The sequence below is a fragment of the Cinclus cinclus genome, chromosome 7 (genome assembly GCF_963662255.1).
Source record: "Cinclus cinclus chromosome 7, bCinCin1.1, whole genome shotgun sequence".
NCBI classification, from domain to species: domain Eukaryota; kingdom Metazoa; phylum Chordata; class Aves; order Passeriformes; family Cinclidae; genus Cinclus; species Cinclus cinclus.
Genome location: NC_085052.1, coordinates 18364619 through 18377393, shown reverse-complemented (window position 1 = coordinate 18377393; position 12775 = coordinate 18364619). Strand labels below are relative to the sequence as shown.

Sequence of the window (12775 nt, the reverse complement as noted above, 5' to 3'; positions counted from 1 at the left end):
ATGGGCATCATAGTGACCCTGGGTGATGCAGCCTGCTTTGTTGCACCTCGAAAGCCAGGGTGGCCCTACAAAGGTAGAAACAAGGAAGGTGTTTCTCACCTGATTGCTCTCTTGTAACTTGGCTCTATGTGGAGCTGCCAGGAAGGGCTCAAAATACAAGGGAGGGGGAAGACATTTCAAAAACAGAAATAGGGGGCACCAGCAGCAAGTTGCCAAAAGTGGGTGGGTGGGGGAATCTTCCCCTGGGCTGTGCATGGTAGCGGCAATATTATTGCAGTTGGTAGTGGGCTGCTATTGCTGTTCCAGCACATGGAGCTCATTCAGGAGTTGAGAGAGTAAAACCCAGATCCCTGCACTAACCTATTGCCTGGAAGTACATTATCAGAAAAACTGAAATAATCTTTAAACTCTTCAGCCTTTGGGGTGGAAGCTTGAAGACCATGTTCTGTTTTACTGCTGTCCTGTGCAGGTTGTATGCTGAATGGCAAACTGTATCCCTTTGGACACATTGAGAGGACACAAGATTGCTACACCTGCAGCTGCAGCAAGAGTGTAATGCAGTGCTGTTCCCTGTAAGTTTGGACTTCTTGGTATCATCACGGCCTGTAGGATGACTGCAGGTTTCCATAGCTGGGGATGAATGGTTTTGTAAGGGCACAAGAGAGCCTTTTCTCATCCATGTCACAGAGCTAGTGAAAAATCTCAAGCTAACATTTGCTTTCTTTTTGCCACTGACAGCTTTTTTAATCCTGTGGTTTACGACAAAGAGAAATGCAAAGTCATTTTCAACAGAAAGCGCTGTGACTATGATGTGGTACAGAAAGACGATCCCTCCAAGGTGTGTTCTGCATTTGGTCGTGTGGGCTAACACCTGCCCCAAACCTCTCTGCACTGTGGAACTCCTCTCCTTCCTACGGATGCTTTGGCATCACAGAGAAACACAGTGACATGGAAAATCTCTTAAAAGAGAGCCCTTCAGAAGCTTGCTTGTAACATCCTCATTGTCCTAATTCAGTTTACAACATGCATAAGTAGATAATGTCTCATTTCTATCACAAACTCATATACATGTTCTTTTTTTTAAATTTTGTGTTTTAAGTGATTAACAGATGCTTAGTTAACTTTTAAATTAAGGAGGATTTCATTTTACTAGTTTCTTTTCTTGGGCTTATATTGATTTATTTCTAAATTAGAGCCTTATTATGTATAAAGTCCCAAGAATTTCTGTATAACCTTGGTGTCAGTTTTCTTACAGGTGAAGATGGCTTTCTTAGTGAAGAACATTTTTGCTTTGCTGACAGCACCAGTAAAATTGTGAATTAATGTCCCAAAAAAAAGAAATCTAACTCAGGCTTTGAATATCATATGAATATATTCTATAAGTGTCACTCTGCAAGCTGGTCTGAAGTTGCCCCCCAAACTCAACCAACCTAGCAGTAAGCAAGTCCTTGGGTTAACAAAAATTGGTTGGATTCAAACCTACACAGAGACCCTCAGCCAATCTCCCTGAGCCCTAAATGCAGGTGAATCACTGGTCAGAGAGCTGGGCAGTCCAAAATTCCAACCATCAGCTGTCTTAAGCAGGGAGATTCAAATCCACTCTATAAGGAATGACTGAACAATCAACCCTGGCCTGGCTGTTACTGCATGGATCTCTGAGAGTTTGTGTTGCCCCTGTCTCCAGCCAACGCCCCACTCACACAACATTTAGGGTTCTGGGATGGGAGGAATCAGCATATTTGTATGGTTAGCACATCCTTTCAGAAGTTATCTGTGGGTGGGGAAGCCCATCTTCCACTGCAAAGGCACCTCCTCCACCACTTGTACTTGAAGCAGAATCTGAGCAGCTCAGCACGAGCAAGAGCTGACACTAGAGAAGAAAGAAAATGAATTCTGATGGGTTTACCAGGCCAAGGAAATTTAGAGCCTTGTCCCATAGGCTCCAGAGAATGAGACCCAAAAATCGCACATACATGTTTTTAAAAAGACATTTTTTAGTCTCAGTGTGTAATTGTATTGTTTTTTTCTTTCACCAGAGTAACTGTCAATACTGAAACTGCCTTTCTTCCCCCCTCCCCCCCCCCCCCCCCCCCCAAATAAAACCAATTTAGAAATGAAGCTCAGGACTCTTTAATTTCCCTTGCTCTGAGCAGGAAAATGCTCAACAACATTGCCACAGGTAATTTTTCTCTTTTGGGATTTTTTTTTATTAATGAGAGTATCCATCTACAGGAAAGCAGGCTAATATATCACTCATTCTCTGTTTTGAATTATTTTTATTATTTACATGCCACCAAAAATTAATGAAATGTGTAGGGCAGAAAGAGAGAGGTACTAATTCTGTTTTCCATCCTTCACAGCAATGGGACTAAAGAAAAACTTTTTGAATTTTGGTAACTTCCTCAGAAATCCCAAAATAATTTCCTCTCCAAATGAGAAATATGCTTTGTGTTGGGAAGACACTGGAGAATAAGTTTTTGCCATTTTAATATCCACAAGTTATACCATATAAAAGCTCCTTAGAAACAACCAATTATTGTCAAAGTAAGTCCAAATTTCAGATTCTTAAGATTTTGTAGCACTCAAATTCAATCTGTTGACATGTATATGATCAGAGAATCATGGCAATACTGCACATGTATTTAATCTGCAGCACATTTAAAATTTTAAGGATTGCAAAAATAAAATGCTAGCTGTCATTTTGTGAAAAAAAATTACATAAAAGTTGTTGCATTTTCTACCCTTTCAGGTGGCCATTCCTTTTTGCTTTGTCAAAGAGGGGGAAAGCAATTATCCTAGCTCACATTTGCTCCCAGAAAGTGATAAATTACTTTCAAGAAGTATTCCAAGACACTGTGGGGGTTTTGCAGCAGGGTTTCCTGGGCTTACTTCTTCACCCTGCTGCATAGTGTATACTGTCATCACAAAGTAAGCAACCCAAGTGTAATTCTGGTGAAACATGTCAGAGATGCAAGTCACAAAATCTCTCATGCTGTTCTGTTCTAGTTGCTGCCCATCTTAATCAGACAGTAAGGGTGTAGGACAAGAAATGGCAGGAAGCAGGATTTTACACATTACAGAGGAAAGCAGCATAGGAAAAAGAGAAGAGGTCCCAAAACCCAAGATATCCTTTGGATTTGGCTGAAACATTCTGTGCTTCCTCATCCCATCCCAGTCTGTTCTGAGTCCTCCAGCAGTAACTTCCAACCATGGTATTTAGTCTTCATGGCATCACTAACTAACAGGTTTAAAAAATGGAAAACAGCTCATGCTCTATAAAAAGAGCTAAAGTACAGCATAGGTGGGATATACACAAAATTAACTGAATTTCCCAGAAATAAGTCCAAAGGATGCTAAACTATGTAATTGATGGCATAAAATTGAAGTAAAGCCTCCTTTCATTTTGTGCATGCATGGGCAGCTTGTGTTCAAGATGGAAGACCACATAATTTGCTACCACCTGGAGGACCAAAGGCAGGCTCCCAGTGCCAGCAAACCCTGCTGTGGCACCATGTAAGTTCCACAAAACCAGAGGAACTAGAGGACAGAACTACAGCAATGCTCCAACCTGCCCCCCTTCCTATAGCTAATTCCTTAAATCATGGCTCTGCAAAAAGTCTTTTTCACAGATATATGGTCTTTATTTGCTTAGTCAGCTGCAGGGTCAAGATAACAAGCTGTGTTTGGAATCACTGTGGCTTTTTTAATTTGTGGTATAAACTTTTATGTCATTTTTCTGGTTCACTGAAGACTTTCAAGACTTTTTCTTTTTACTACACATCTTGAGATGGAAGGCAGATACAGCATATTTAGCATTCCCCATAGGCTGGAGATACCTTTTTTGCTGAATCTGCTACTCCTATTAATTTTGATTTTGATTACTACCTCTGGACTTTTGTTCTCAGTGGTATAGTATCTCTGCCGATCTCCCTCAGTTCTACCCACACTTCAGAGATGGAGGTCTCCTCATTGCAAGTATGGCCTGGTATTCCTTTTAGATCTTTTTGTCTGTCTCTTTGTCCCTTGCTTAGCACTGATCCTTCATCCTGGGATCATCGTCTGACAGGATTTTCCAGGCTAGCTGAGAAATCATCATGTATTTTAAAAATGCATTTGCACCAAGATAAAGAAATGTTTCTCATCCCACTGAAACTGCATTGAATTAAAACTGAAACTGGACTCGTGGATGGGGACTTGGCTACACACAGAAGAAGACAGGTGTGTTCAGATCAGAGGAGAAATGATAGTATTGTCTCAAGCTTGGACCTCCCGTCTTGAATTAAGATCTCAATTCAAGTTTCTGCTCTGCCATCTGTTAGCTGGGACAAATCACTTGCAGTGCCTGTGGACCTTGCTATAAAATTAATACAATTCTTTGTTAATTCCTGTCCTGGGAGAGGTCTGAAGGCCCAGGCTTTATGAACCTCAGACTTAAGAAAAGTGTCCCCACCAAGATAAAACATCCTTCTACCACCTTTGCAATATGTTCTTGTGTAAACAGTGGACTGTATATTTTAGTGTTGTTTGTGTGTGCCTTTCCTTAACACAGTTGTCCTTTCTCACACATGAACGTGACAGACTTTAATAAAGTAAAGCCAAAGTACATTATACGTAGCATTGTCAGTTTAATGTCAAGAAGAGTTTATTTGTAAAATCATGTTTACTTATGATCTGTGAGTTGAAATGCCTCATGGTTCCTCTTGTTTTTCTCCTCCCAATAGCAGTGATAATCAACCTACTGGGTTGAGTAGGTTACAAACTGCTGTCGTGCAACTTACTCTTCCCACACTGAAAGCTGGTCTCTCTCAAGAATGTGAGAGTAGTACTAAAATGCTAGCCTAAGAAAAAAGGTTCCTGGACTGATTTCATTTTAGCACATCTCTTCTAGCTTTGAGCTGTCCATAGATATTAGCTGGTTTATTGGGCTGTTTTAATAACATTACTGCTCTGAAACCACGCTGTATTTGTCTGCTGATTGCCTTGCACTAAAGCAGACAGGAAAACAAAGTCTGTCATCTTGCATTACTCTGATTCTTTCTGTTGTTATCAGTGAGATGTAACCAAAACCTGCAGCTGAAGAAGGACTAGAGTAAAATAGCAAGGTAAATCTTCAGGAAAGTCTCCAAGATTATTCTCTGCCATAGGAATAAAGAGGGTATTCCATCCATTAGAATAAGTGGAAAGGAGGCACAGAAGTGAGCAGAGCAATGATATTCTTAGAATGTTTTTAGTAAGAAATTAGCCAGTTGGGAAGCCAATGTAAGATTTCAACAGAGCTACATCTGTTAGAGAAACCTGTTCCCCACCCAAGCAAGGCACCTATCGTCCTATACATGAACAACATGAAGAAATGTGATGTTATGTGGTTCACAAATGACCCAAATAATCAATACATGAATGGACTATCCCCAGAGAGTTTGCTGCCGTCAGTGGTTTCGGCACCACAGCATTTTGTCCAGGTTCCTCTGAATTCACAGATCATGCAAAAGCGCTTCTTCGTTGTGCCTTAACACTGCTCAGGCTTAGGCAGGTCACTCTCTGCTGTGGTCCAAAGAAAACTGTTTGCAAGTTCCCTCCATAGCTTGCATAGCTTTCTGTATAGCTCGCACCTAGAAAACAGGGGGAGGTCCTGCACTGGGAGCAGCTGGGCAGTCTGGAAAGTTGAGAGAAAAAATGCACAAGCATGTTGGTTGGATGTTTAGTTTTATCAGAGTTGAGCAACAAGCTGATCCTTTGTCACTCAACACCAACCCAGAAAGTTGCCTTTTCTTTTATTTTGGCTGTAACAAATTACACAAGTTTCACTCCTGCATCACAAATTTCCCTGTGACTGATATTTTTTATTCACATGCAAGAACTGCTGCAGGGTGCCTGACAAGGAAAATATTGCATGCCAAGTACATAACACACAGGAAGAAAAAAAAAAACAACAAATAGCTCAGTAATTTCAACAGAATAAATACAGTGCAATCTGATGGTCCTTTTCTTCCAAAATATCATGGAACATTTGTTCCAGATCACCTTTGAGGACCTGGAGGAGCCAATACCTTGAGCCGGATTCTGTGCTACTTCCCACAGTATCACCAGCCTAGAGAAAATTGTTACTTCTCAATACCTAAAGGTTATGAAGAGCCAGCATGCAAAGCTAGGATACATCCTTAGGCACTTCACAGATGTTCATCAATCAGGTCAGGAAGCACAGGAGCAGGACATGAGAAGGGAGACTGAACTCTCTCCATCTTCACTGAAACCAACCCAAAAGGCAGCTTTGGCCTGGGATCATGGTGTTATATTTTGTTATCCTACTGTGCCTTTCCCCCTCCCCTTTAATTGGAAAATGAACATGTTCTGAAACACCAACAGTATCCCAAACCACAATGATGCTGTTCAATTGGCTTAATACGTATTTCTGAGAGATTCAAAAGGGATATGTGAACTCTCTTGATTTCAATAAAGAAATTCCCTGGGCTGTGCATTGATGTCCATTGATCAGGAGTCAAAGGTATGGTAATTAGGCTCCCTTTCAGGGCAGGGCAAAGTCAAATTTACTGGTGACAGGATTGTCACAGCTTTAACAAACACCTGCAAACACTTCACCTCTTTTCTGTCATGCTGAAGAGTGATAGTCTCATAACCAAAGAAAAAACAATTTACCCAATTTACTGAGTTGAAAGCAAGCTAAGATGTCGGTGGAAGTAGTGGTCTCGCTGTGACCTGCATTGCACTAATTCTGGCCTTTTCTCATGGACTTCCTGAGCTACCTCTCAACTCTGGAGTTTGGATAGAAGATGTGGAGTAGTCAAACCAACTTGGAGTTCAGCCTTTCCTCTCAAAACCACACAAGAAGTCACCACAATTATACAGTCAGAGTAATTAACTCATGTACTGCAAACTGGGCAGCTCTGGTAGTAAGGGATAGATTGCATCATCAAGAAGAGCCACATAGTTTAAAATACTTGAACCTAGTAGGTGAAAGCTGAGTAAAAGGGGACCATACTGGACCTCTTTGCTATCAAATTACTGTCCTAAACACTCGGAAAGTCTGTCTGGTCTTGACGTATCCAACCTCTGCAGAAAGGGAGCAATATCTCACTGGCTATAAGAATTAAGAAATTAAATATATAATGCCTATTTTTTCATAGAGGACCTGCGCATATGGATCTTCTACATGATGGAAAGCTGAACAAGGAAGAAAATGGTTTTCTAGGACCCGTATTTTAAACCCTAGGTGGTTCAAACTAAGCATGCAATTCTGTTGTGAGTGATAATCATCATGTCTCTGATGGTTTTCCCAGCGTTAAGTGCTAAATATTCCTTCTAGGCTTCAAAAGTGCTTCCTATAGATATCTCCCAACTCTGGTGTGGCACAAAAGCCACGCCTATTTCTCCAGTGTCTGTTAGAACAAACCTTTCTTCCTGTATGTGACTGCTTTATCTAATAAATATAAGTGCTTATGCTAATGTTTGCTACGTGAGGTAATTTTGCAGAAACTTCATTGGTGCTAGGCACGCATGATCAGTTTGCTCAAGGGCTGTTAGCACAAGTTCCCTCTCTATATAAGGTCTCTGAGAAGATGAGCTTTGTGCAGGCCATCTCCTTACAGGAAGTCTCATAATTCTGCAAGAATGGTGAGTCCTTACATCTTGTGCTGCAAAAGACCATGGTATGTTGCTATAGATTTTAAAGGAGTTTGTTGGATTTCTCTCAGTACTTGTCACATTAAGAAACTTGGAGAATGTATAAATTCTGTGTTATGAGAGCAAGAGTCAAAGAGAGGCAAAGGTAGGTGAGAACTTGGGGTGAAAAGTCTGGATAATATTTGAACACTTTGCTGAACTCAAAAAAAGGTGTCTTGATTTTTACTCCTTTGTCACTCTGTTGCAGTTTTGCATGTTTTAACCTCTCTTCTGAAAAAAAAAAAAAAGAAAAAAAGAAAAAAGCTGAATTTTCCTCCTCTTATCTCTTGGGAATGACTTTTTATAAGTCACCAGTCCTACTCTGTCCAAGACAGCACACTTACATACAGTATGTCTATGTAATTGTCTGTTCCTGGTCTACCTTTCTTTTCTTATCAAGATCTTCAATTAATCCCAGCTAATTCCATCCTAGAATTCTTAAACTTATTTCCTTCATTTCCCCAAAGGAAGTCCTTCAAGCATTTGCAACTATAGGTGAGGTTAGTGGAAAAAATAGTTGGTGACCGACCCTATAGAGATAAAAAAAGGACTAGAAAAATTAATGGGGAGTGGAAATGAATAGAACACACTTTTCACAGTGTCTGGGTCTAGCAGCCAATGCTTGATTTTAACAGTTTAATAAGACAGGCATTTTTCATCCTCCCATGTGAGTCTCTGCCTCTGTTTCTTCAAAATGGTTCAGTATTCCTGATAAATATGTTAAACTGTCTAAACTGCAAAAGACCATGATGCCTTGAGAGGCTGACCTAGAACAAAGGGTATACAGAGTTAAAGGAATAAAGTAGGTATTTATTAAAAGGCCTTCAAAGGATACACCTTGGGCAGTGCAAGAGCCTGGCTGGGGCTCTGCCAAGGATGGACCCAGGATGGACTCAAGATGGACAGTGTGTCATGAGTTCTCACACTTTTGTAAGCTTTGGTCCATTTACATATTGGGGTTAATTGTCCAATTACAGCTTCAGGTTATGAAGTCCCATCCTCCCAGAGTGATCTCCTCAATTAGATGTTTATACTTTTTGGGCCTGAGGCTGCAATGGTGTCCTTGGTTCTCAGGCTGGAAAAGGATTGTTTTGTCTGACTAAACTGTGAACAGAACTTGCTAACACTATATGAAGTTCAGAGTTATATATTAATGCAGTACAGAATCTGGAAAATATGGGAGCTAAAACTCAAGGCATCAACAATTGGCTTTTAATTTGAAACCACCATGTGTTTTCCTGTTATTTATCATCAAGACATCTTAATAGTTACTGAGGGATTGATATAAATTCTGTTTTCTTGTTCAGAACACCATCGTGGCCTGCCTTCTTGCTCTTGCCGTCAGCATGCCATTGTCTGATGCTGCTTGTTACTTCATAGAATTCAAGCCAGGGATGTCTAATGGTGTGGTTGTAGGTAAGAAGTCAACTGCCCTCAGCTTGGCAGACATCACCAGAATCACTGCTTGATTTGATTTGCCCATTCTGTGCAATTCATCACAATTTAGAAATAAGTGGAAACAGTAGAGAGGAGTCAAAGGGAAATGGGAGGGAAATGGGGTTTAGAGAGCAATATTATAATATGTTATAAGAAGAACAAGTTATTTGGGGAGCTTCATGCAGACCAAATTACAAATTATCTTTTTCCAGGGAAGTAGCATAGTTATAGTTTACCCATGTGCATGAAATAGTAACTCATATTTTTGCCATGAAATCACAGCTAGAAATCAGAGAAGGGAGAAGGACCTGTGTTTAAGAGACTATAGTCAGTATAAAACAGGAAATAGATTTACAAGTATTCAGCACCACACAATTTACTCATGTCTTGATCTGTATCCCAAAGCAAAGGATGGCTGCATCCCTCAAGTCTGGATTTGCCCTTCCTGAGCACAGTTAGTCTGTCAGTCTACAGATGAGTGGAGCTGCAGGAAAATAAGTTCCCAAAACAGAAGCATGTTATTTTTTTTGACACAACAAGAGTTGATATGTGTGCCAATATGATGTGACAATATGCAAAAAACCCCTAAGTGGTCTAAAATCCTAGCTTTACCTGGGAAAGCTCTTCTCATTGAAGAAACGAGTTAACATCTCCAAAGAAAATAACATTTATAGGCAAAAATATGACCTAGAAGTCCCATCATTCTCTCTTGCTCTGTTCTCATAAAATTCTCCTTTTCAGATCAGTTATTTAGGAAGCCTATGGTCTATTCTGTGACTGTTGAACAGAAACTTTACATCCAATATTTGCTTTCTTCCTACAGCTGAGGACTGGGAAAAGTTTTCTGGCCAGATGTAGTCTTGCTTTAAAGGAGTCAACAAGAGATGATGTTAATAGGAAAGTCAAAGCCCTTTTTGATCCTGGCCAGGTCTGTGTCTAGTTGTCTTTCTGCTGGGTGCTTCAAATTCTATACTTGAAGATGAACTACTCCAGGAAACCTCATGCTGCTAAGAACCCCAGGAGACAGAGTGACACAGGTCTCTCTGCTCTATGCATTAGGATAGCACACCCTGCTGTGTTGGGGAACCTCCATGTTTGGCAGATAGGGATGTTAATGCAAAAAGCCAGCAAAGATCCCCCCCATTTTGTACATGAAACAGTGCTGTTAGAGCAACAGGTCTGACACTGAGGTCTGCCCATACACTACATTTTCAGGCTGCCTTGATGAAGAAGGAAAGGTCCATGAATTTGGTTCCAGCTGGAGGACCGAGGACTGCAATGATTGCTCCTGTTCTAAGAGTGGAATTGGCTGCTGCAATAGGTGAGTTCAGAGCAGCAGTGGGGCTTTTCCTCTGCTGCCATGATACAGCACAAACCACTTCCCTTCACACAGGAGTTCCTGAAAAATAACCATAACCCTTCTTTTACTCACTTCCTATCACAAAGTTATGTATTAATCCAACACCATCATCACCGATCGTGCAAGAAATTCCTCTGAAGAATACAGGTCGGGTTTAACAAATAATTATAGATTCAAAATAAAAAGAGAATTCCATTCTTCTTGGGGCTAAAATGTCAGGAAAGTTATTCATTCAAGAGAAAACACTCAGAAATTTCTATTGATCCTAGTCCAGATTGTCCCAAAGCCACGCATTGTCACACTTTCCCCTGAGAAGAAGCTCAAGGTACATTGTCTGTAATTTTTCCTATAGTGATACCCAACCACTCATGCAATATTAGTTCTATACCATGGGTGAAGAGAAGAAGCAGTGATATTGGAATAGCAAATAAACACAACAAACATCCCTTTGGCGTAAATCAGAGCAGACAAACTGCAACTCTCCTCTCATTCTCTTATGCAGCAGGCTAAGTAACATTTGAGCAGGGAGCTTCCTGCAAGTTCCCTTTTCTGCTCCCAAAAGTCTCCTCAGAATAGTCTCTTCATATCAAAGGTGCAGATATCACCTGAAGTGGAAGCTGCTTACTTCTCGGTCTCATCACCTCTTTCTTTTCCCAACCACAGCTACATGACTCCAGTTGACTACGATGAAGAGAAATGTGAAAGCATTTTCAACAAGGAGACTTGCTCTTATAAAGTAGTGGAGAAAGATGATCACTCAAAAGAATGCCCAGCCCATTCATGGGTGGGGTAACAGAAGAATGGTGGATTGGGGGGATATTTTCTTTTATTGTTTTCATGGTTCTCTCTCACAAATTCAAAAGCACTTAAAATGCAACTGCTGAGCAAAATCTACTCATAAAACCCAACATATAATGAAACTGAGTATCTAGTCACAAAAATCTCCCTTGAATTCTCTGCCTTATGCTTCACTGTAAACAAAGAACTGACCTGTTCCTTCCTTGAGGTCAGATATTAAAGGTGACATTTTAAAGCATCCTTGGTAGCTGCTAATCTGTGCTCTTCTCCGGTCATGTTTCAGTGCCAAGGAGCATATTCTATAATCGATGAGCAACTGTATCTTAAAGTTAAAATAAAATCAAATAAAGCATAAGAAATTCATGTGACTTATTTTCTTCTTTAAAGATGAAAACCAAAATAATTAAAATATCAAAAACCATGGGAAAAAAATTGAAAAGCTACTTTAATCTTTCTGAACACTCTGTTTTCTATGACAATGTCTTACATGAGTCATTTTTGTCCTATATGGCTCCCTGGAGACCAAGGTATGGACTGGGAGATCTATCAGCTACCCAGTGTAACCCAGTATTATTCTTCCATTACACTGACAGCATAGCAGACCCAATCCTCAGCCTGAGCTTTGGGTAAAAGAAAGGGTCCCGTTGTCAGATTAACCCTTGAAAAAGGAAAGGTTTTAAATTGGCCATGGGCAGCATTGTGGCTGCATGGAGTGACAGATCTATACTGGGCTCAGACAAGGAAGCAGCTCAGCAAATCCACAAACAGCAACTGAGAAGGATATGATTGCCAGTATGAGCTCCCTTTGGGGCACTGCTTCATAATCTTTATCTATTCAATTCCCTCTTTCCACAAGTGACTATGGGCATCCTACATCTCCATGTTCTATTTCTCCACAACAGAAACTGTGCCAATGCTTCCAGAGCACATAGCTTCAAATTGTAGAACCAGCAAATACCTCATGAGCAGTGCCCAGACCTGCTGTCTGCGAGGTAAAGGCAAACCTCAGTTTGTATTATATTGGCTTTAACTTCATGATTCACTAGACAATCTGCAGAGGTCCCTTTGAATCCTAACAGTTCTGTGATTCTATCCCCATTGAGTGACATTGCTGGGAGACACTGTCCCCACTGCAGCTGGGCAGTGAACCTGTTTACTGCCCTTTGCAAACCTGTGCTAAGATAAAGTATAATTGATGGCATTCTTCTAATGACACCATGCCTAGCACTGACTCCAACACTTCAGGGCTGAGGCTAGAGAACTTAAAAATAATTTCTGAGAAACTACTGCACCCTGGTACATTGAAACTGTAGGGTTGTTCTTTCTCATTTTGACCAAAGCAGGTGACAAAGAAAGGGGAGCAGCGTGAATAGAGAGAGATGTTTTACCAGGGAAGGCAATAATAAGATAAGGGATAAAGGTTTTAAAATACAAGAGGCTACATTCAGATTAGACACAAGGGAGAAATTCTTTAACATGAGGTTAGTGAAACACTGGAACAGG

General features: G+C 40.6%; 1 protein-coding gene across 1 annotated transcript; it reads left to right on the top strand.

Annotated features, from left to right (window-relative positions):
- Positions 1 to 11267, top strand: LOC134046432 (beta-microseminoprotein-like). Its single transcript, XM_062496894.1, has 5 exons — positions 1 to 73; positions 514 to 572; positions 8985 to 9093; positions 10330 to 10435; positions 11138 to 11267. Exons 1-5 carry the CDS (start codon positions 1 to 3, stop codon positions 11265 to 11267), a joined length of 477 nt encoding a protein of 158 aa, XP_062352878.1.
- Positions 11268 to 12775: the final 1508 nt, after the last annotated feature.